Source organism: Pelodiscus sinensis, chromosome 15 (assembly GCF_049634645.1).
Source record: "Pelodiscus sinensis isolate JC-2024 chromosome 15, ASM4963464v1, whole genome shotgun sequence".
Taxonomy (NCBI): Eukaryota; Metazoa; Chordata; order Testudines; family Trionychidae; genus Pelodiscus; species Pelodiscus sinensis.
Genome location: NC_134725.1, coordinates 722030 through 746350, shown reverse-complemented (window position 1 = coordinate 746350; position 24321 = coordinate 722030). Strand labels below are relative to the sequence as shown.

Genomic DNA, 24321 nt, shown 5'->3' with positions numbered 1-24321 from the left:
CGGGACGTGATAGACCCCGGGGCAGAGGGACCGCTGCAAGAGACCGAGGAGGAGGAGGAAGGCTCCGAGAGCCAGGAGCCTGCCAGCACCCTGCCCAGGACCCGGGACCCCCGAGGCACCCCACAGAGCCGCTCGCCTGTGTCATCCGAGGCCGGGGAGGCGTCCACCTGTGAGTACCATTGTGCTCCCCTTATGTGTACGGGGGGCTGGGGCGAGAGGGAGCCCCGGGGCCGTGAGCCTGGGCCTTGCCCACCACGGAGCAGCAGCTGGGGATCCTGCTGGGGCCCTGGCCTTGCAGAGGGGAGCTGGGTTTCACACACCTGGGCCCCTGGGGTAATTGACCGCTGTTCTTGTTTCACCACAGCCGCAGCACCTGGGACTGCAGGGCGCACCACCCCGCCTGCAGCAGCCGCCCGCGCCCGGGCAAGCAGGAGAGCCAGGAACCAGGAGGAGTACCAGAGGCGGCACCTCCGGTTCCTGGAGCAACAGATCCGTATACAGGAGCACTGGGTCCAGGAGGACCTGAGGCTGCGCCGGAGGAGTTTGGAGGCCCTGGAGGAGCAGGGCCATGCCCTGCGAGGCCACCTCCAGAGCCTGCTGGACCGCTTCCCAATTCCTCCTGCTCCCCCAGCTCCCCCTCCTGCTCCCGCTCCTGCTTTCTGCACACCCTACGTCCCTCCTGCCCCACCCTCCACAACCATTCCCCACCAACGCCCCCGGACCCGCAGTGTTGCGAGACGGGAGAGACAGCCGGACCCCCACCCCTGAGCTTTCCTTTCCCTTCCTCCCTTCCCTCCCCTTCCTGCTCCCTCGTCCCAGGTTTCCCCCTCCCCTCCCCTCCCCTCTCCCACCCTTCTTCCTCCCTCCCCGCACCCCAGTTATGTAAAATAAAAAGACATTTTTGTTTGAAAATCAGGTGTCTTTATTTGACAGTAGGTAGGGAGGGGAAAGGGGAAGGGGGTAGGGTGGAAGAAGGCCCCAGTGGGGCATGCAGGGAGAGGTCAGTCCTCCTCCTCCACCAGGAAGCTCTCCCGCAGGGCTTCCTAGATCCGGACGGCCCCCCACTGGGCTTCCTGGACGGCGGCGGTGCGAGGCTGACCGTAGTGTCCAGCCATGCGGTCAGCCTCAGCCATCCAGGCTGGCAGGAAAGCCTCCCCCTTTCGCTCACAAATTGTGGAGCACACAACATGCTGCCACCACGGGAGGGATGTTGTGCTCGGCCAGGCCCAGACGGGTGTGGAGGCATCGAAAGCGGGCTTTCAGTCGCCCGAAGGCCCCCTCCACCAAGATGCGGGCCCTGGTCAGCCTGGCATTGAAGGCCTGGCGGGAGGGATTGAGGTGCCCCGTGTAGGGCTTCATGAGCCAGGGCTGCAGTGGGTAGGCGGCATCCCCCACCACACGGGCATGTCCACGTCCCCGACCCTGATGTGGTGGTCGGGGAAGAAGGTCCCGGCCTGCAGCCGCTGGCACACGGAAGAGTTGCGATACACCCGGGCGTCGTGTGCTTTGCCGGACCAGCCCACATTAATGTCCGTGAACTGGCCCCGGTGGTCACACACAGCCTGCAGGAGGATGGAGAAGTACCCCTTGCGGTTCACATAACGGGACGCCTGGTGTTCCGGGGCACGGATGGGGATGTGCGTCCCGTCGATGGCCCCCCCGCAGTTGGGGAAGCCGAGGGTGCCGAAGCCCCGGCAGACCACCCTGCGGAGCAGCACCCAGTTGATGGCCTTGACCACCTGCGGAGAGAGACACAGCAAAGCGCCAATCAGTGGGGCGCTTGGGTGGCTGGGAGCATTCGTGCCCTGGCAGTGTCCCGCGCCCCACTCCCGGAAGCAACCCCCCTGGCGGCGTGTAGTACGGCCGGGACAGACCGACCCCTCCGGTGCGGGGCGCTTTCGCCTCCTCCCGCCCCCCCTTTGTCCCTGGGGCGGCCCATCCCCTCCTCGCAGCCCCCCTCCCCCCCTGGCGCAGTGGCCGACGAGTGCCATACCTGCATGAGCACCGCTCCGATGGTGGATCTCCCCACGCCGAACTGGTTCCCGACGGATCGGTAACTATCCGGCGTGGAGAGCTTCCAGAGGGCGATGGCCACCCGCTTCTGGAGGGGGATGGTGGGCCTCATGCGAGTGTCCCTTCTGCGCAGGGCAGGGGCGAGCCACTCGCAGAGCTCCAGGAAGGTGTCCCTCCTCATCCTGAAGTTCTGGGTCCACTGTCGGTCTTCCCAGCGCTCCAGGACGATGCAGTCCCACCAGTTGCTGCTGGTGTCCAGACGCCAGATGCGGCGGGGCACGCCGGTGCCGGGGCGCCGCCGCGGCTCCTCCACGGCCCCCAGGGCAGCCAGGCGGAGAGGCAGGGGGCTGACGTGCACCAGGAGGTGCCAGGCAGCCTCGAGCCATTGCTGGCAGGCTTGCAGCAGCAAGTCCAGAAAGTGCACCAGAAGGTGCAGGGTGAGCTCTGGCTCCATGTTGCCACCTGCGGCGGCGTCCCCGAAGGGAAGCACCGACACACACGGGCGCAGAGACCAACGCTTTGCTGTCCCTCGGCGAGGTTGGCAAGCAAGCAGGAAAAGCTGAGAACCGGCTGTCCGGGGGGGTCCCTTTAAGCACGAGCCTCAGATAGCCTCAGACAGCAGCCACACAAAGCAACTACTGACCTGATGCCCTGCCAGAACCAGTTTCAGCCGCCCTTAAATGCGCCCCTGCGTCCAATCAGTGTGGACGCGCTAGTTCGAATTAGCAAAACGCTAATTCGAACTAGTTTTTAGTTCTAGATGCGTTAGTTCGAATTAGCTTAGTTCGAATTAACTAATTCGAACTAAGTTAGTTCGAATTAGCGCTGTAGTGTAGACGTACCCACAGAGACTTGGTGGGATGACTTGCATGACTGGAGCGCTGTCATGGAAAGGTATAGACTGTTCAGGAAGAACAGGCAGGGGAGAAAAGGAGGAGGAGTTGCACTACATGTAAGAGAGAACTACGATTGCTCTGAACTCCAGTATAAAGAGGGAGAAAAACCTGTTGAACGTCTATGGGTTAGGTTTAAAGGAGCAAACAACAGCAATGATGTTGTGGTTGGTGTCTGCTACAGGCCACCAAATCAGGTGGATGAGGTAGATGAGGCTTTCTTCGGACAACTGAGCGAAGCTTCCAGATCGCAGGCCCTGGTTCTCCTGGGGGACTTTAATCACCCTGACATCTGCTGGGAAACCAATACAGCAGTACACAGACAATCCAGGAAGTTTTTGGAGAATGTTGGGGATAACTTCTTGACACAAGTGCCGAAGGAACCGACCAGGGGCCGTGCACAGCTTGACCTTTTGCTCACAAAGAGGGAGGAACTAGTAGGGGAAGTGGAGGTGGGTGACAACCTGGGAAGCAGTGATCATGAGATGGTAGATTTCAGGACCCTGACCAAAGGAAGAAAAGAGAGTAGTAAAATACACACCTTGGACTTCAAAAAAGCAGATTGACTCCCTCCAAGATCTGATGGGCAGAATCCCCTGGGATGCTAACATGTAAGGGAAAGGAGTCCAGGACAGCTGGCAGTTTTTTCAAGAAGCCTTATTGAAGGCACAGAAACCATCCCGACGCGTAGCAAGAGAGGCAAACATGGTAGGAGACCAGATTGGCTTACGGGGGAAATCCTTGGTGAACTTAAGCACAAAAAGGAAGCTTACAAAAAGTGGAAACTTGGACAAATGACCAGGGAGGAGTTTAAATGTATAGTTTGAGAATGCCGGGGGGGTATCAGGAAGGTGAAAGCGCAAATGGAATTGCGACTGGTTAAGGATGTGAAGGATACAAGAAAGGTTTCTACAGGCATGTTAACAAGAAGAAGGTGATCAGAGAGGGTGTGCGACCCCTAATGGATGAAGGAGGTACCCTAGTGACAGACGATGTGGGGAAAGCTGAAGTACTCAATGCTTTCTTTGCCTCTGTATTCACGGACAAGGTCGGCTCCTGGACTCCTGCACTAAGTGACGCAAGATGGGATGAAGATGGACAGCCCGTGGTGTGGAAAGAACAAGTTAGGAACTATTTAGAAAAGCTAAACGTACACAAATCCATGGGCCCAGATTTAATGCATCGGAGGGTACTGAGGGATTTGGCAAATGTCATTGCGGAGCCTTTGGCTATTATCTTTGAAAAGTCGTGGAGATCGGGAGAAATCCCGGATGACTGGAAAAAGGCAAATGTAGTGCCCATCTTCAAAAAAGGGAAGAAGGATGAGCCAGGGAACTATAGGCCGGTCAGTCTTACCTCAGTTCCTGGAAAAATCATGGAAGGGATCCTTAAGGAATCCATTTTGAGGCACTTGGAAGAGAGGAAAGTGATTAGGAATAGTCAGCATGGATTCACAAAGGGCAAGTCGTGCCTGACCAATCTGATTAGCTTCTATGATGAGGTAACTGGCTCTGTGGACATGGGGAAGTCAGTGGATGTGATATACCTTGACTTTAGCAAGGCTTTTGATACGGTCTCCCACAATATTCTTGCCAGCAAGTTAAGGGAATGTGGATTGGATAAATGGACGGTAAGATGGCTAGAAGGCCGGGCCCAGTGGGTAGTGATCAACGGCTCGATGTCAGGATGGTGGTCGGTTTCTAGCAGAGTGCCCCAAGGTTCGGTTCTAGGACCGGTTTTTTTCAATATCTTTATTAATGACCTGGATGCGGGGATGGATTGCACCCTCAGCAAGTTTACGGATGACACTAAGCTGGGGGGAGAGGTAGATACGCTTGAGGGCAGAGATAGGGTCCAGAATGACTCAGACAGATTGGAGGATTGGGCCACAAGAAATTCTGATGAGGTTCAACAAGGACAAGTGTAGAGTCCTGTACTTGGGACGGAAGAATCCCAAGCATTGTTACAGGCTGGGGACCAACCAGTTAAGTAGTAGTTCTGCAGAAAAGGCCCTGGGGGTTACAGTGGATGAGAAGCTGGATATGAGTCAACAGTGTGCCCTTGTAGCCAAGAAGGCTAATGGCATATTAGGTTGCATTAAGAGGAGCATTGCCAGCAGATCCAGAGATGTCATTATTCCCCTTTATTCGGCTTTGGTGAGGCCACATCTGGAGTATTGTGTCCAGTTCTGGGCCCCCCCCCCACTACAAAAAGGACGTGGACGCATTGGAGAGGGTCCAGCGGAGAGCAACCAGAATGATTAGGGGGCTGGAGCATATGACTTACGAGGAGAGGCTGAGGGACTTGGGTCTGTTTAGTCTGCAGAAGCGAAGAGTGAGGGGGGATTTGATAGCAGCCTTCAACTTCCTGAAGGGAGGTTCCAAAGAGGATGGAGAGAGGCTGTTCTCAGTAGTGACAGATGGCAGAACAAGGAGCAATGGTCTCAAGTTGTGGTGGGAGAGGTCCAGGTTGGATATTAGGAAAAACTATTTCCCTAGGAGGGTGGTGAAGCACTGGAATGGGTTACCTAGGGAAGTAGTGGAGTCTCCATCCCTGGAGGTGTTTAAGTCTCGGCTTGACAAAGCCCTGGCCGGGTTGATTTAGTTGGGATTGGTCCTGCCTAGAGCAGGGGTCTGGACTTGATGACCTTCTGAGGTCTCTTCTAGTTCTATGGTTCTATGAAACCCCAGTAGGATTAGTGTGTGGCAGCCAGCTGGTCTGGATCTGTCACAATGTATATAAAATAAAGAAGGCAGCATCTATGAATTCATGCACATCACTGGTATTCTGCTAGATAATATTGCATTTTGGGGAGAAGGAAAAATTCTAGGATTTTATAAATAGGGGAAATTAGTATTTGAGATAGAATAAATGGATGTTTAATTTTAAATTCTAAGAAGATGCTTATGCTGCAAGAAATATTAGCATTTAAAAGCTTGTTAAAAATAATCTTTGGTCTTTGTTTTCCCATTATTAGCAGGCAAAGCTGCAGCAGCAAATGGATCTGCAAAAAAACCACATCTTCCGCCTGACACAAGGACTGCAAGAAGCTCTGGATCGAGCAGATCTTTTGAAGACTGAAAGGAGTGACTTGGAGTATCAATTGGAAAACATTCAGGTGAGGGCAGGGTCGGATTAAGGCATAGGCTAGCCGGGCAGCTGCCCGGGGCGCCAACCTATGGGGGGGCGCCTGATGGCAGCTGTAAGGGGCGCACAGCTGTAAGGGGCGCCCATCAGGTGCCACGTGCCCAGCTCCCGGATCGCGGGCTGCAGCAGCTCCCAGCGGCCACCCTGCAGCAGCCACCGGGGGCGGGGGCCGCATTAACCCCCACAGTGCCGGCCAGCAGCGCCCTTCCCCCTGCGGCCGCGGGGCCCTGCACGGGCAGCCCCGGGCTGCACGCCAGTGGCAGTAGCTGGGCTGGGCCAGGCCGGGCACGTGTGTCCTGCTGCCGCCAGCTCTACGCGCCCTCCCCCACATGCCAGGCGGGGGCGGGGCCATGCATGCCCCCTTCCCATGCGCCGGTGCGGGGGCGGGGCCGTGCATGCGCCCTCCCCCAACCCGGGGCACAATTAAACTGTCTGCCCAGGGCGCCGGAATGGCTCGGTCCGGCCATGGGTGAGGGTTAGTAAGGGTTACTGTGACAAATATAAAAAGTGAGGTTTTCAGTACATGGCCTTGTGCTTGTTTTGTGCCATTTCTTTCTACTGGATAAAGTCAGGTCTGCTTCAGTGTTTGACTTCCTGCTTGGTCTTCTATATTATCTCATCTCTGATTGTTCTGCTGCTGTTCCTATATTGCTGAGGTTAATTTTCTGTTTTTGTGTGGCTCACAGGTTCTCTTTTCCCATGAGAAGGTGAAAATGGAGGGCACTATTTCTCAGCAAACCAAACTCATTGACTTCCTGCAAGCAAAGATGGACCAGCCAGCCAGAAAGAAAAAGGTGGGTTATAAAGGTTTGGGATTCAGAAAACTGGCCATGGAGTTAAATGACTAAAGTTTTCATGATTTAGTTATTTATGGTGTATTCAAAACATATTGTCGGCCCCCCGCCCCCTTGACGGGGGTTGCCACCCGCCTCTGAGGCATCATCCAACCAACTGGGGCCTCGGCCCCAAAGCGTGATGCCCCCTTTTGGGAGAAATACAGCCTCCCGGCCTAGTCCACAGTTCAGTGTCTGTTACCCCGGTCCCCACTTGCCAGGGTCTCGGGCAGCAGGGGTAGGGGGGCCCGGGCCCTCCCTCTCCACCGGGCCCCGACCCAGGGCCCTAGTAGTGGCGGGTGGTTCCCACCACTGGCTCGTCGGGGGCTCCTCCCCGCAACGCCCCGAGCCCTCAGGGGCTTCTACAGCTCCCTGCCCTGGGTCGCTTCCTACCCCCTGCTCTCAGCCTGCCGCGGTCCCACCTGTCGGCGTCAGTCGACTGGCTGTAGTGGTACTTCCCCTGGCAGCCTCAGAGTTGGCAGAGTCCGGTCCGGTGCTCGGGTCACGGGGGGTCGGTAGGTGGCTCCGGCGTTGGGGCCGAGCCCGGCTGAGGCCCCACAGCAGCAGCACGCTCAGCTCCCTTAGCAACTCCCTCTCTGGCCAGTGGTTGCTAGCTCCAGCTCAGGTCGCAGTCTGCCCCTTCTGAGCAGGCCAGCAGCCTTTTGTACCTGTGCTCCCCTTGGAGCATGCCTAGTAGGGCTGTGTGGGTGGGGCCTTCTCCGCCCCCGGCCCCAGGTGGTTTCCCTGGGCTTGAGTGCAGGGCGGGGTCGCCCCGTCACACACACACCCCCCTTAAGTGGGTACCTGTCCCCTCGCTCATTCCCGTCTCTTCTTCCCCCACCCGGGAAAGGAAATCGGCATTCGTGTGCGCCTTCCCTGGGCGATGGGTTATACTGAAATTGTACGGCTGTAAAGATAGATACCACCGCATTAAACGGGGGTTCGTCTCTTTCATGCTATTTAACCATTTCAGGGGGGCATGGTCTGTCACCACCTGAAATGTGTTGCCCAATAAATAGTATCTTAGGGCGTCTATAGCCCACTTTATTGCCAGGGCCTCCTTTTCTTTGGTAGCATAGTTCTGTTCTCGTGGGAAGATCTTGCGGCTCAAATATACTATCGGGTGCTCCCCTCCCTCTGCCTGTTGGGACAGCACTGCCCCCAAGCCTCTTTCTGATGCATCCATTTGCAGTAGGAAGGGCTTTGAAAAATCTGGGTGGAACAGGATGGGGGCTTTAGTAAGCTTGTCCTTCAGTGTCCTGAAAGCCACCTCACAGTCTGCTGACCATTGTACCTTGTTCGTCTGGGTACTTTTTGTGAGGTCAGATAGAGGGGCTGCGATGTCCGCAAAACCGGGGATAAACCGGCGATAGTACCCCGCAAGCCCCAAGAACTGGCGTACCTGCTTTTTGGTTGCGGGTGTCTTACACTCCTGCACGGCTTTCACTTTGTCTACCAGTGGTCGTACTGTCCCTTGCCCGACAGTGTACCCCAAGTAGGTTACTTCCCGGCGTCCCAGCTGGCATTTTCGCGGATTGGCTGTGAGGCCGGCCTCCTTCAGGGATTTCAATACAGCTTCTAAATGCTGTAGATGGGTTGTCCACGTTGGGCTATAGATCACCACGTCATCTATATATGCGGCTGCGTAGGCGTGATGGGGCTGTAACAATCGGTCCATTAATCGCTGGAACGTGGCCGCCGCCCCATGCAGTCCAAACGGCATGGTCACGAATTGAAACAGGCCAAAGGGTGTAGGGAAGGCTGTTTTCTCCTTAGAAGCTGGTGTCAGGGGGATCTGCCAATACCCTTTCGTCATGTCCAGGATGGAGAAGTATTCCGCTTGGCCGAGCCGTTCTAAGAGCTCCTCGGTCCGGGGCATCGGGTAAGCATCAAACCGTGAGATGGCGTTAACTTTGCGGAAATCGATGCAAAATCGCGTCATACCATCCGGTTTCGGGACTAGCACTATGGGACTCCTCCACTCACTACGGGATTCCTCCACTACTCCCATCTCTAGCATTGTCTGGAGTTCCCGCTGGACCGTGTCCCACATCTTCCTAGGTAGGGGTCTGTGTTGGTGTCACATTACTGAGTTGGAGGGAAGCAGCCAGATCGCTGCTGCACCCCTAGGTGGGGGTGTTGGCCCCAGAAATTGGTGTGGGGGGAGCCATGTGGGGTATTGAATGGGAGATTATTGTTTGTTGATCTTATGTACGCTATTTATGAGAGTGTATAATGTCTGTGTGTGTAGGTAGGAATCTGTAATCTGTGTGGAAGCTGAATATTTCTGTGAATGTGGTTGAGCATTGCTATGGACAGGCTGAGTAGTGAAGCCCTGTGGAACAATGGCCCTTGATGGCCCAAAGACACACCTAAAGCAGGAGGGCGGAGACCCAAGAGCTGCCAGCAGAGTGGCGTAGTCGGCAGGATCACTGTGACGGACCGGGCCGTGTCTGGGCACAGCTGAGTGCGTCCGCTCAGGGCGAATTGCTCAAATCCGGGGCTCCTTACAGCCCCCGACTGGCGACCTCTCCACACAGGCCAAAAACCAGTCTCACAGAGCGCTTCAGCAACCTGCCTGAAGCCTCCCGAGCAAAACCCCTCCGACACCCCAGCAATATCCGTGCCCCAGATGGCCCCGGGCCTCATACACAGGTGGGGGGTTCCTAGCACCCAATCCCACCTACCCCGAACAAGTTCTGTCTGGTTCCAAGAAACCAGCCACAGATCCCCGGTCAATTTACCCTCTGGACCTTACCCACAAATCACGCTGGGCCAATCCTTTAGAATCTATATCTAAAGGTTTATTATTACAAGAAAGAAAAGCATGAGAGTAAGGTTATTAAAGTACATTACGTTACATGCACCGAATCTCCCAGTTCTCGATGCAGGCTCTAGCAGAGATGTTGCAGCTGCTGGTTTAAAAGTTCTTATTGCACATCCTACGATCAGGATGGGTTCACAGGTCTTCCGGGCTCTTCGATCCCTGCAATGCTGCCTCTGGGATGAAGTGCTGAGCTGAGAACAAAATGGCATCGACCACATGGCCTCTTTATACTCCTTCCTGGCCTCTTCTAGTATGTAGCAGGTCACCTGGTCCTCAGCCTCTCTGCTGGCAGCTCTTGGGTCTCCGCCCTCCTGCTTTAGGTGTGTCTTTGGGCCATCAAGGGCCATTGTTCCACAGGGCTTCACTACTCAGTCTGTCCATAGCAATGCTCAACCACATTCACAGAAATATTCAGCTTCCACACAGATTACAGATTCCTACCTACACACACAGACATTATACACTCTCATAAATAGCGTACATAAGATCAACAAACAATAATCTCCCATTCAATACCCCACATGGCTCCCCCCACACCAATTTCTGGGGCCAACACCCCCACCTAGGGGTGCAGCAGCGATCTGGCTGCTTCCCTCCAACTCAGTAATGTGACAGTTGGTCTCGCACTTTATGGCCCGGCCGGGTAGCGATGTGTGGTGCGGATGCAGCCGGGTTGAGTGGAGAAAAACTGTGCGATCCCCTGGACCACCCGTTGTAATTCTCCCTGCTGTACCAGATTTAACTCCGGGCCCATCGTTACCTGAGCGTTCCCCTGGAGGTCTGCGACGGCCGGCCCGAGTTCTGGATCCGGGGGATATGGAGTGACCAGTAGTCCTTCGGCAGTCTTCCACGCCTTCAGGAGGTTGACGTGGTATCTTCGTACCTCCCTTTTCCTTCCAGGCAGCCTTACTTTGTAGTCCACGGTTCCTATTCGCCGGATCACCTCAAAGGGGCCTTGTCATCGGGCTAGTAGCTTGGACTCTTGGGATGGCAGTAAAACGAGTACATGGTCCCCTGGTTCAAACGAGCGGAGCTTGGCCCCTAGGTTGTAATATCGAGCTTGGATTTCTTGTGCCTGTAGGAGGTTAGCCTTGGCAAATTCCCCTACCTTCCGCAGGCGCTCCTGCAACTGCAATATATAGGGTACTGTTCCTTGGACTCGCGATTCTTGCTCTTCCCAGCTTTCTCTTAATAGGTCGAGTATCCCCCTCGGCTGCCGTCCATACAGGAGTTCGAATGGGGAGAACCCTGTCGACGCCTGGGGGACCTCGCGAATGGCAAACAACAGGGCTGGTAGGAGCTTGTCCCAGTGTCGGAGGTCCTCAGTTACAAACTTGCGCAGCATCGTCTTTAACGTTTGATTGAAACGTTCCACCAGGCCGTCCATCTGGGGATGGTAAACCGTCGTCCTCAGAGGGTGGATGTTCAGTAGCCGCGATAGTTCCGCCATCAGTCGGGACGACACATTGGTCCCCTGGTCGGTCAGGACCTCCTTCAGTATCCCTACTCGTGCAAACAGTTTAAAAAGTTCCTCTGCGAGGGTGCGGGCGGTGGTATTGCGTAGTGGAACCGCTTCTGGGTAACGCGTGGCGTAGTCCACCACCACCATAATATACTGACAGCCCGAACTGGCCTTCTCTAGGGGTCCCACCAGGTCCAACCCGATCCTTTCAAAGGGGATCCCTATCACAGGCAGTGCCACCAGCAGGGCTTTCGGCACCCCCTTTCTACTGGTGAGTTGGCACTTGGGACAGGATTCACAGAAGGCCCGCACGGCGTGGTGTATGCCCGGCCAAAAAAACCTCATCCCTATCCGTTGCAGGGTCTTTTCTCGTCCGAGATGGCCAGCCCAAGGCAGCCGGTGCGCCAGCCGGAGTACGGCGTTCCTAAATTTGCGGGGGACCAGGAACTGCCAGATGTCTTCCCCCATCTGGGGTTCCCAGACCACCCTATATAGCCGATCCGCCTTCACGCAGAACCGTGGGCCTTGGGGCTTACGGGGATCTTGGCTTGCCCCTTCCCCTGGGTCTTGTACCTGCTCCCAAGCTCGACTCAAGGTCTGGTCTTCCCTCTGTTCTCTCATGAAGTCGCCCTCTACTTCCAGGGTCTCGACTTCGTCCTCCCAGGCAGGGTGATCGCCTCTGGTCGGTGGCAGGTCTGTCACTTGGCCCGGGTTTGGCCTCTCCTCCCTCCCTAGACTCTTGCCTTGGGCGGCCTCCTCCAGGTCGGGTGGAGGGGGGCCCGGCCCTGGTGCTACCTGCTGACCCCACTCTCGCAACACCCTGCCTAGGCCTCTCGAATCTCGGCCTAATATCACGGGGTAGGCTAGTGTCGGGACCAACACTACGCTGTAGACCCCAACATCCCGGCCATCATCTAGCTGCACCCATGCTGTCGGGTACACCCATACGTCCCCATGTTCACACAACAACTGGACGGAGGCCCCTGCTGGCTCGGGCTCGGATATTAGGTCGGCCCTAACTAGGGTCTGGCTGCACCCTGAGTCCACCAGCGCCACCGTGGGGTTCCCTTCTACCGTAAGTCTCACCATCATTTTAGCGGGGTCCGTTGGCCCCATTCCGGGCTCTGCAGTCTGCACTTGCCCAAAGGGGCAGACCCTGTGGGGCCCCGCCCTTCCCTGGGCCCTTAACTGGCCCGCGACCTCCCGCTCCCAGCGGTCCTGTTGCTCTTGTAACCCTGCCAACTGCCTCCGCAGTTCGGTCAGGTCTCCTTCGTACTGCTGTTGCCAGGTCAGCAACCACCTCCTCCGTCTCTGGGGCCCTCTCTGCCCTGGTCTACCAACCCCCTTTGCCAGCCCCTCTGCCCAGGGGCGGGGTCGAGTACCCACATTCTCCACCACGTGTCGGGGGCCCCCCCCTTGACGGGGGTTTCCACCCGCCTCCGAGGCATCATCCAACCAACTGGGGCCTCGGCCCCAAAGCGTGATGCCCCCTTTTGGGGGAAATACAGCCTCCCAGCCTAGTCCACTGTTCAGTGCCCCTGTGCTAGGGGAAATACGGCCTCCCGGCCTAGTCCACAGTTCAGTGTCCCTGTGCTAGGGGAAATACGGCCTCCTGGCCTAGTCCACAGTTCACAGGCGCAGAGGCCTAGTCCACAGTTCAGTGTCTGTTACCCCGGTCCCCACTTTCCAGGGTCTCGGGCAGCAGGGGTAGGGGGGCCCAGGCCCTCCCTCTCCACCGGGCCCCGACCCAGGGCCCTAGTAGTGGCGGGTGGTTCCCACCACTGGCTCAGCGGGGGCTCCTCCCCGCAATGCCCCGAGCCCTCAGGGGCTTCTACAGCTCCCTACCCTGGGTCGCTTCCTACCCCCTGCTCTTGGCCTGCCGCGGTCCCACCTGTTGGCGTCAGTCGACTGGCTGTAGTGGTACTTCCCTTGGCAGCCTCAGAGTTGGCAGAGTCCGGTCTGGTGCTCGGGTCACGGGGGGTCGGTCGGTGGCTCCGGCGTTGGGGCCGAGCCCGGCTGAGGCCCGGCAGCAGCGCGCTCAGCTCCCTTGGCGACTCCCTCTCTGGCCAGTGGTTGCTAGCTCCAGCTCGGGTCACAGTCTGCCCCTTCAGAGCAGGCCAGCAGCCTTTTGTACCTGTGCTCCCCTTGGAGCATGCCCAGTAGGGCTGTGTGGGTGGGGCCTTCTCCGCCCCCGGCCCCAGGTGGTTTCCCTGGGCTTGAGTGCGGGGCGGGGCCACCCCGTCACACATATCTTTAACTTTAGCCTTACTGCATAACACACACACATCCCAGTTTAAGGAACATTATAAGCGACCAAACAAAGTTTGTATCAGGCAACATGTCCTCCTTGTGGCCTTTCTGTTTCCACAATGAGCTGTGTTTCAGCCCAGTAATTACACCTCTGCAGCAGCTGGGGAAATATGAACCTTCCCCATTTTCTTAATGAAAATGTATGAACAAGTTTTTAAAAGGGTAAGTATATGTGAATATGTTAGAATCAGGAAAGGTTGATCTTTTAGTGAAAGCATAGAGTAGGCAGTCACGAGTTCTATTTCCAGCTTTGCCCAAGACCTCTGTGTGACCCAGTGTGGTTAAATTAAGCCATTTAATCTATAACAACTTGTTAAATGTTATAATGTTGATCTATGTCAGGAGTGTTGAGGCTCAATTCACTAATATCAATGCAAATTGAGACCCTCTGTTAGGTGCTCTATGAAATACAAGGTATCAGTGGTATTATACAGGGTATGTGCATTGCTTTTAAATTAAAATAAACAAAGTTTTCAACATTTTTCCCCATCTCCAATTAAAAGTCCATCCTCTTGTACATCATAATTACCACTAGGCCCTCTGGCCTGTAGTTAGCTAGTTTTCCCTTTGCCTAGTTTAAATCATCTCTTACTAGGAGTTAGGAGTTGTCTGTGTGTTTCTGTTGCTAGGGCCTGTTTAGTCGGCGGAAAGAGGACCCTTCTTTACCCACACAGGTTCCCCTGCAATACAATGAGCTGAAAGTGGCATTGGAGAAGGAGAAAGCTCGTTCTGCTGAGCTGGAGGAGGCGCTACAGAAAACACGCATTGAACTCAGATCTGCTCGAGAAGAAGGTAGGGGGGGGGGGTAACAGAAAAGTTGAATCTGGAGAAGACACACATTTTGCCCCCAAAACGTGCCTTAAATTGTGTGTCTCTGTAACAGTAAAATTACTGTCTATTTCCTACTTTGCTGCTTTGAAGATGCATTAGGGCTACATATTTTCTGCACATTGTAACCCTTGAATGGTCATATAGAACCACTGCTGGGAATTCAGCTCATACTGGAGGAGTTAACGAGTTGTGTTTGTCTCTGTAGTGGCCCATCGGAAAATAGCAAACCACCCTCATCCATCCACTCCAGCCACAGCCAGACAGCAGATCATCATGTCTGCTATAGTCCATTCCCCAGAGCATCAGCCAACTCCCATTAGCCTGCTTGCTCCACCCTCAAGTCACAGGAAGGAGTCCTCCACCCCAGAGGGTAAGTCTCAAAGGGAGTATGAAGTTGCCAGTTCCTATTCAGAATATCCATTCTCCTTTTCAAAACTCACCTTTTCTCTTTTCATGCAGGCGTGTATAATGACACATGTACAAGTATTGGCAACTTCTAGGTAGCAGACTTGGAAACTAGTGTGAGGGGAATGGGAGCCTAGTTTGTATGAGGGAGAGGGGTTCTGTTACCTATTTGTGAGGGATAAATGTTTGTAAAAACTCCTGCCATAATAGAAGGCATCCCTTCTTGCTTTCATTCTGCAGTCTAAATCTCTGCTTGAATGAAATTTCAACACCAGTTATTTTATAAAACTTCAATTAAAGGCTTTCTGTCCTCTTGTGTTTTTTTTAATTGATTGAGTTGAAAGAAATCTATCCTCTAAATAGTGTGTCTGGAATTTAAACTTTTTTGACAGGTTTTTCTGCTCCTTTGTTCATGTCTAGTAGATGTTTTTCAGCAAGGAATACATTCTCTAGGAGATAGTGAAACTGGCTAGACTCAAAGAGCTATGAAATACACAAAATAAACATACTGGGAAAAATGTGTTCTTGTTCAAGGAGTGTCCCGGTGGGTGCTCCACTGTAAGTGTTTCAGCGTCCCTGCGCTTATAATCGGATATTTTCAGCAGCAGTATTCCGGGTGTCCACATGCATGCGCAGTGCCGTCTCGCTGCGTAGGGATCATGCAGGCACACGTGTGTTCAACCGTCCCTTAGTTCCTTCTCTGCTGCCCTAGGCTTTGGTCGGAACCCAGCAGCTCTCTTCAGCTTCGTTCTTCAGATAAGATCTAAATTTCCTATTTTCTTTTTTAATTATTATTATTATTTACTTATCCGGGCCTCTACAAAATCTTACTCCATTGCCTCATTGTGGCGTGGAGGTGACCCTGGGCTCTCAAAGGCTATGCCAGTGGAGCGTAAGCTTCTGCAGGTTCTACCAATCTGGAAAGGTTTCAAGTATGGCCCTTGTGGCGGACTGTGTGTCCACCGTCCAAGGACCAGCCTAGCAAAGTACGGAGTGGTTCGTCACCAGAAGGTTGGCCACCAGCTGACCATTTGGCCGCAGCAACTATGAACGCGATAATACAGCATGACCTTCAGTCCTGTGCAGTTCCCCCTCACTTCCACAGTGATGGTGATGGATATGGAGGCAGAGGATGCCAAGAATCTCGCAGTATTGAGACTGTTCATTTGTATTAATTTATATGTTGACACACTTAATGTGCAATCCCTCTCAAGCAATGAGCAGATCGATATACTGCTGAAAGAATTGCATCCTATTCACATTGATATCCTTGCCATAACTGAAACCAGAAGAAAAAAGGAAGTTGTGGCAAAATGGAAGGATGAATCACAAATTCTTCTGGGAGCAGCAGATTTATTGTTGGGAGTTGGATTTATTGTACACCTAAAGGTGGCAGGAAATATCAGTTCATGGATAATTTTATCGTCTTGTTTTTGAGTGCTCATGATGAGCATAGGCGAATCGGCCACCATGAAAATAATAGTAGCCTACGCACCAACATCTACTGTGGAAGAGGAAGAAGTGGAAAGGTTCTATGAATAACTTGATAGGATTCTTCAGACTAAAACAACATACGTGGTGGTGATTGGAGACTTTGATGCCAAGGTGGGTATAGGGGAAGATCGAGAAAACAGCATTGGACAATATGGCTTGGGTATGAGAAATGAAAGAGGCCAAAGGCTGGTCAACTACACAGAACCCTCGTGTCTATATATCATGAACACCTTCTTCAAGAAGAGGGTTGGAAGGCAATGGACTTGGCGTGAGCCGAATAATGTTATAAGAAATGAAATCGATCATGTCCTGGTGGACAAGAGGTGACTGGTTACAGATGTAACAGTCATTTCAGAATCGGCTGTCTGTATACAGTCAGATCGACTGGTTAGAGTGAGAGTCAAAATAAACATCAAATGGGAAGAAAGGATAAAGGCGAGAGTTAGGCAGTGCGTGCGGGTACAACAGTTCCACTCAGATCTGTTTAAGTATGCTCTCAACTCTGAGTCATGGGAAATGGACAAAACCAAAGATATTGACTCTGATTACTACCACTCTTTAGCGAAGTTCGACAAATGTAAAACTACTGCCACTGTGAAGAAGCCAAAGGAGTCCAAAAGTTGTCGTACCCAGCACACACTTGATCTTCTTGCCAAGCAGAGAGACATGGCAGCCAAGGGCGATACCGGCCTGGAGTATAAGCTGGTCTGTAAAACGTTGAGGAGAAAGATGCTAGATGATTATGAGCAGTATCGCCTTGCAAAACAGCAAAAGGTAGTTGAAGAGAAAACAAGTTTGCGAAGAGCTCGGTGTCAAATCCAGCTAAGCCAAACTCTTCCAAGCACGTTTGTTGACAAAGACTGTAGAAGAACAACAAACAGACATGAAATGGAACAAATTTGCCAGTGCTTTTATAGAAAACTATTTTTGTCAGCAACAGCAGTGGAGTGTAGTGGGGCAGAGTGGCTCCCTCCCTGAGCCTTGGTGGGCAACCCCTAGCCCTGACAACCCACCTGACTGGAAGCAAGGAGGCGGGGCCAGAGGTATAAAAGGCCTGCCAGAGAGGCCAGTGCGAGCCCAGCACCGGAAGGAGCCAGAAGCATCCCCTGTGCACCCAGAGGAAGAGCTGGACCCAGGAAAGACAGAGGACTGGTCTGGGATGCCGGGGCCCCTACTGGACAGTGACCTGGAGGGACTGCTTGCCTGGCTGGGGGTTCCAGACCTATGAAGTCCAGAAGACCTGCACTGGATTCAGGTACCACCCAAGGGGGAGAAGGGAAGAAGCCCAGGGGCGACCAACCACCGTGTGGCTGAGCCAGAACCAGGTCAGTGTGTTGCAGTGCGGATCCCCGCTGACCCAGCAGCAGACGACTCTGTTGCTACTAGGGCCCTGGGCTGGGACGTAGTGGAGTGGATGGGCCCACGTGCCCCCAGCCACCCCACTCTTGGGTGGCAGCCCCCCCCCCCCCTCGGCTGGTACTGCACAGCAGCCTGCACCTGCCGGACCTCTGCCTGAGCAAGGGGACCCAGCTGGGTGTGCGTACCAAGACTGCTGATCCTGTCACACATCTCTCTCTTACTGCCCCCTCCCAGCTCAACACCATGAGGATGGACAACTTGGGTCATCATGCAATGTACTCAAGGCAGACCATTTGCATTAGCATGGTAGCTTCTGGCCTGGTGTTGTATGGTGAATAGGAAGGGTTGCGGGGACAAAAACCATCTGGTCACCCTCAAATTTTTCTCTTTGTTGCACTACATCCACTGAAGGAGTGCATGGTCGGTCACAAGGGTAAATTGTCAGCCCAGTAGGTACTACCAGAGCATCTCCCTAGCCCACTTCATGGCAAGGCATTCCCTCTCAACCACTACATATTTCTGCTCTCTCAGTAGGAGTTTTCTACTGAGGTAGAGAACTGGGTGTTCTTCATCTCCGATCACCTGCGATACGCCGGCTCCCAAGCTTGTCTCAGATGCATCCATCTGTAGAATGAATTATCTTTTAAAGTCTGGAGCTATCAGTACAGGATTACTGAAGAGGGCTGTTCATAGATCTGTGAATGCTTTCTCTGCTATATCGGTCCACTTCACCATCTCAGGACCTCAAGCTTTTATCAGGTTGGTCAGGGGACTTGCTCTGGTGGCAAAATGGGTTTTCCTTGCTGAAAAACATCTACTAGATATGAACAAAGGAGCAGAAAAACCTGTCAAAAAAGTTTAAATTCCCCACCACCCCCAAGAATGCTCAGACCTGCTTTTTACAGTTTGACCGAGGCAGTTTTGGATGGCCTCCACTTTGTTCATTTGGGGTTTAACCACACCCCTTCCAATAATATAGCCAAGGTATTTAGCTTTGGCCAGCCCTATAGTGCACTTGGTCAGCCCTATAGTGCACTTGACCGGGTTAGTTGTAAGGCCGGCCTTTCTTAGTGTATCCACTACTGCTTCCATCTTTTTCAGGTGATTCTCCCAGTCAGGGGTATGGATAATCACATCATCTAGGTATGCTGCCGCATAACTGGTATGGGGGCATAGGAGCTTGTCCATGACATGTTGGAAGGTGGCAAGTGCCCCATGAAATCTGAAAGGGAGAACAGTATATTGAAACAGTCCCTCAGGTGTAGAAAATGCTTTTTTTTTTTTTCCTTTTGCCTCCTTGGCTAAAGGGATCTGCCAATATCCCTATGTTAAATCGAGGAAGTTAGAAAACTTGCACTGCCTAAGCAGTTGACCAACTCATCGATGCAGGATATGGGGTATGCATCAAATGCAGAACCTAGTGGTGCCGTTGGGCTTTGGGACCAAAACAATTGGGCTAGACCATTCACTGTGGGATTCCTTGATGACTCTCAACTCCAACATTCTCTTTACTTTGGCCTTAATTTCTTCTCTCTTGGGTGCTGGGATGTGGTAGGGTCTGAGTTACCTTGACTCCAGGGTTTGTGGTAATGTGGTGATACACCTCAGTCATGTGGCCTGGTTTAATGGAGGAAAATGTCCTGGTACCGGTTGATCTTCTCTGCTACCTCACTTTTCTGGTGCGGTGTCAGGTCAGGGGCTATTTTGACCTGCTCAGGTGAGGTGCCTTCCTGGGTCAGGGCCTCTTGGGTGACTATACACACCTCTTGAAACTGCCATGGCTTCAAGAGATCCACATGGTAAATTTGCTCTTTTTGGCATCCAGGTTGCCTCACCTTGTAATTTACTTCCCCCACAGATTCAACCGCCTCATAGGGCCCTTGCCATTGGGCCAAAAGTGTGCTTTCTGTCATGGGTATTTACTGAATTTTTGTCTGGCGATTGTAATGAACTCGCTGGGCCTCCTGTGCCTTTTCCAGATGTTCCCATACGATTGGGGTGACCCGAGCAATCTGTTCCCTCATCTGCAGAACATGTTCAATTATGTTTTTCCCTGTGTGTGGTTCCCCCTCCCAAATCTCTCTGGCAATATCCAGGATGCCACGGGGTGGCACCCATATAAAAACTTGAAAGGGGAAAATCTAGTTGAGGCTTGAGGCACCTCCCGGATGGCAAACATAAGGTAAGGAGGTAGGGTGTCCCAGTCCTTTCCATCCTGACTTACCACCTTCCTTATCACCTTGAGTGTTCGGTTTGAACCTTTCAACCAGTCCATCTGTTTGGGGATTATAGACCAGGGGTGGGCAAAAGGGCCTCCACGGGCCAGATCTGGCCCACAAGTGGGTGGCTCTGGCCCATGGAGGCCCTGCTACTCCCCTGTCCCCAGGCCAATTAGGGCCTGGGGGCGGGGGGAAGCGCACAAAGTTTCCTCCGCCCTGCCAGGAGTACACGGCACTTAGAAGCACCACGTGCTCCTGGCAGGGCGGGAGGAGGCTTCGTGCACTCCCCCACCCCCAGGCCCTGATTGGGCAGGGGGAGCGCATGAAGTTTCCTCCACCCTTCCCCCACCCTGTGAGGAGCACGCAGCACTTAGAAGCACCATGCGCTCCTGGCAGGGCAGGAGGAGACTTTGCATGCTCCCCCACGCCAAGGCTCTGATTATCCTGGGGGCGGGGGAGCACGGGAAGTGTCCTCCCATGCCAGGGGCATGGGCACCTAAGGGAAACCTGGGGGGGGGGGCAAAAGCGCTCCCGCACCCCCAGACCAATCATGGTCTGTGGGTGGGGAACCTGGAAGTATCCTGTCCCCTCCCCTTTCCGCTTGAGGCCCCTTCCCTTCCAGTGCAGCCTGGGGCCACTTCAAAAATTTCTGAAGTGGCCCCCGGCAAAAAATTATTGCCCACTCCTGTTATAGACCGAGGTCCTCAGGGTATCTGTGTGTAGTAGGGCGCAGAGGTCCTTCATTAGTTTTGAGGTGAATGGAGTCCCTTGGTCTGTCAATATCTTCTTCAGCAGTCCTATCTGAGTAAAGATCTCCAACAGTGCTTTGGCTATGATTTCAGAGGCCATGTTTTGTAGGGGAATAGCTTCTGGATATCGGGTTGCATAGTCCAGGACAACAAGGATATATTGGTGGCCCTGGGTCATCTTCTCCAGGGGTCCCACTAGGTCCATTGCTATATGCTTAAATGGGACCTCTATGATGGGAAGGGGTACTAACGGTGCTCTCAAGTGGGGCCAGGGGCTGTGTAGCTGACATTCCAGACATGATACACAATATCCGTGGATGTCTTCATGTACTCCAGGCCAGAAAAATCTTTGTGGGACCTATGCAAAGGTCTTTTCTACTCCCAAGTGCCCCTCAAAAAAATGACTATGAGCAAGGCTCAATACAGCTTTCTGGTGTTTTTGAAGTACCAGTAGCTGCTGTACCTCCTACCCCTGTACTGTCGCAACCCAGTATAGGAGCTCTTTCTTTATTATGAAGTGGGGTCCGGAACCCTGGGTCTTCGCTTCCACTGGGACTCTATCTATTTCTGTCCCTTCCTTCCTTCCTTCCTTCCTTATGTTGTCATACCTAGGGTCTTCAGCTTGATTCTGTCTGAAATTTACCCTCCTGGGGCTAATCTGCCTGAGTTCTGAGGTTTCTGTGTCTGTCCTTTAAGTTGGTCTGATGGGGTTGGGGGCAGTGCTGGCTTCTGGACCTTCTGGCATCTCAGGGTCCTCCACTTCTGGGCTACGTCTACACTGGCCCCTCTTCCGGAAGGGGCATGTAAATTTCACGAGTCATCGTAGGGAAATCCGCGGGGGATTTAAATATCCCCCGCGGCATTTAAATAAAAATGTCCGCCGCTTTTTTCCGGCTTTTAAAAATGCCGGAAAAGAGCGTCTAGACTGGCCCCGATCCTCCGGAAAAAGTGCCCTTTTCCGGAGGGTCTTATTCCTACTTTGAAGTAGGAATAAGAGCCTCCGGAAAAGGGCACTTTTTCCGGAGGATCGGGGCCAGTCTAGACGCTCTTTTCCGGCTTTTTTAAAAGCCGGAAAAAAGCGGCGGACATTTTTATTTAAATGCCGCGGGGGATATTTAAATCCCCCGCGGATTTCCCTACGACGACTCGTGAAATTTACATGCCCCTTCCGGAAGAGGGGCCAGTGTAGACGTAGCCCTGGTGTCTCAGGCAGTGTTCCTGCTAAAATTTTCCATCTGTGAGCAGAGTGAGTTTTGTGTTGTGCATCAATATTGAGGTCATGTGCACTTGTTCAGATGTGTGCCACTGTGGCACCCACCAGTTACTAAAAAATATTTATATGTATATATATTTTTAAATGTCATGGAAGAAAGAATACTAAAACAAGGTATAATTAACAAGGTGCATGACTTTAAATATTTATTTAACATGAAATCCAAATAAAAAGAAAAATTACTACTTCAAAATTTACAGTAGCCATTTGGTACCCTGGGAGCAGTTGGGCAGCCACCACGCAGCACTGGCTGCAGCTCTAATAAGTATATATTTTGTCTATCAGTTTTTTCTTTTTCACCTTTCACATATCTGTAGAATGGCTGGAGCCCACACTTCATATATCAGAGTGAGACTGAATTTGATTGGATAGGATAGGCTAATGTTGAACTCTGTAAAATGTAACAGTTTGATCTATTTTTCAAATTTATCACTGGTCAAATATGCTTCATGAGCCACCAAGTTTCCAAGGGTCTGCCTCTCCTATTCGGACCATCCATTATGCCAAATACCAGGGTCTTAACTTTTCGCTTGTTGTTTATTCTGCAGATATGCCTGAATAGCTGTAACTTCCGTTGTATAACCGTTGTATAACCTTCTGCAGTAGGAAGGCCTAGGAAGCCTAGTCCGAACTACCTAGTCCGTGCCGTGTGTAGGCGCGCGGCACGGAGTCTGCACTAGCGGACATTTAAAAATGGCGGCGCCCAGATTTATGCAAATGAAGCCCGGGAAATTCAAATCCCGTGCTTCATGTGCAACTCCAGTTGCCTACATTACCACCCTAGTTCGAACTAGGGTGGTAGTGTAGACATACCCTTAGGGACTCAACTGCCCATTTTATGTCCAGCACTTCCTTTTCTATAGTTGAGTATAGCTGTTCCCGGGATAAGAGTTTGCGGCTTATGTACAGTATAGGCCGTTCGCCTCCCCGTTGCTCTTGGGCCAATACGGACCCTATGCCTACATTTGACACGTCTGTTTGGACTATGAAGGTTTTAGTGAAGTCGGGTTGGGTCAGCAGGGGGGCTGAGGTGAGGCTTTGTTTCAGCCGTTGGAAGGCCCCTTCACACTGTTCTGTCCACTGCACCCTCTGTGGCTGGCCACTCTTTGTCAGTTCAGTCAAGGGAGTCGCTATCGTAGCAAAATGGGGTATGAACCTCCGGTAGTAGCTGGCTAGACCCAGGAACTGCCGCACTTGTCTTTTCGTGGTCGGGGCCCTGTAGTTCTGCACTGCCTCCACTTTGGTTACCTGTGGCTTTAGGTGCCCTCTCCCGACGACATATCCTAGGTAGGTCACTTCTGTCCACCCGAACGTGCACTTACTCGGGTTGGCCGTGACCTGGGCTTCGGCGAGGGCCTCGAGGATGGTCCGGACATGGGTTAGATGTTCCTCCCAAGACGCACTGTAGATGACAATGTCATCGATGTACGTGGCAGCATACAACTGGTGGTCCTGCAACAGCTTGTCCATTGCCCTCTGGAAGGTGGCTGCTGCCCCGTTCAGCCCAAAGGGCATTGTTATGAAGTGATATAACCCGAAGGGTGTGGCGAAGGCCGTCTTTTCTTGAGACGCGGGTGTTAGGGGGGATCTGCCAATATCCCTTCGTGAGATCTATCGTAGACAAATATTGGGCCTGCCCCAACCTTTCGAGGAGTTCTTCGACTCGTGGCATAGTGTAAGCGTCGAATCGCCACAGCGCGTTGACTTTGCGGAAGTCAATGCAAAAGCGTAGGGTTCCATCCTGCTTGGGGACAAGGACTATGGGGCTCCGCCAGTCACTCCTGGATTCCTGGATCACCCCCATCTGCAACATCTTGTGTATTTCTTCCTTCACGGGACCCCACATCTTCCGGGGCAGGGGTCGGAGGGGCTCACGCACCTTCTGCCCTGGGGCCGTCTGGATGTCGTGTTGGCCCAGGGTTGTTCTCCCCGGCCGGGTCGACAGGACCGCCACAAACTCGTGTAGTAGAGCCGTCATCTCCTCCCTCTGCAGTCCCATCAGTTCTTGTCCGAGGGCACCCTCGCCTGTCGTGTCTTCCAGGTCTCTGCCCCAGGGTCCTAACTCGGGCTCTGAGGGCTGCACTGTGACCATCAAGCCTTCCCGAGCTTTCCATCTTTTCAGTAAGTTTATGTGATAAATCTGGGTACCTTTCCTTTGGTCAGGCAGCTTAATTTGATAGTCGACGGGCCCCACTCGGATAATTTCATAGGGGCCTTGCCACTTAGCCAGTAGCTTTGACTCTGTTGATGGTAACAGCAACAGCACCCTGTCCCCGGGAGCAAAGGTCCGGGGCTTGGCCCCCTGGTTATAATAGTGGGCCTGTCGTGCCTGTGCTCGCGTTAGGTTCTCTTTGGCTAATTCCCCCGCCACTTGCAACTTCTCTCGCAGCTCTAGAATATACGGCATGGTCCCCTTTACTCGCGAGCTCTGCTCTTCCCACTCTTCTTTTATCAGGTCGAGTATCCCCCTTGGCTGTCTCCCATAAAGTAACTCGAAGGGGGAAAA

At 53.1% G+C, this 24321-nt stretch overlaps 1 protein-coding gene across 1 annotated transcript in view; it reads left to right on the top strand.

Annotated features, from left to right (window-relative positions):
• The window catches only part of LOC102451575 (citron rho-interacting kinase-like), a 358679-nt gene that overhangs the window by 221775 nt on the left and 112583 nt on the right, over window positions 1-24321 (top strand). Inside the window, exons 20-23 of the mRNA XM_075897800.1 lie at window positions 5884-6024; window positions 6740-6847; window positions 14115-14277; window positions 14522-14686. Of these exons, the coding sequence (XP_075753915.1) occupies window positions 5884-6024; window positions 6740-6847; window positions 14115-14277; window positions 14522-14686 (577 nt within the window). The remainder of the gene's footprint in view (window positions 1-5883; window positions 6025-6739; window positions 6848-14114; window positions 14278-14521; window positions 14687-24321) is intronic.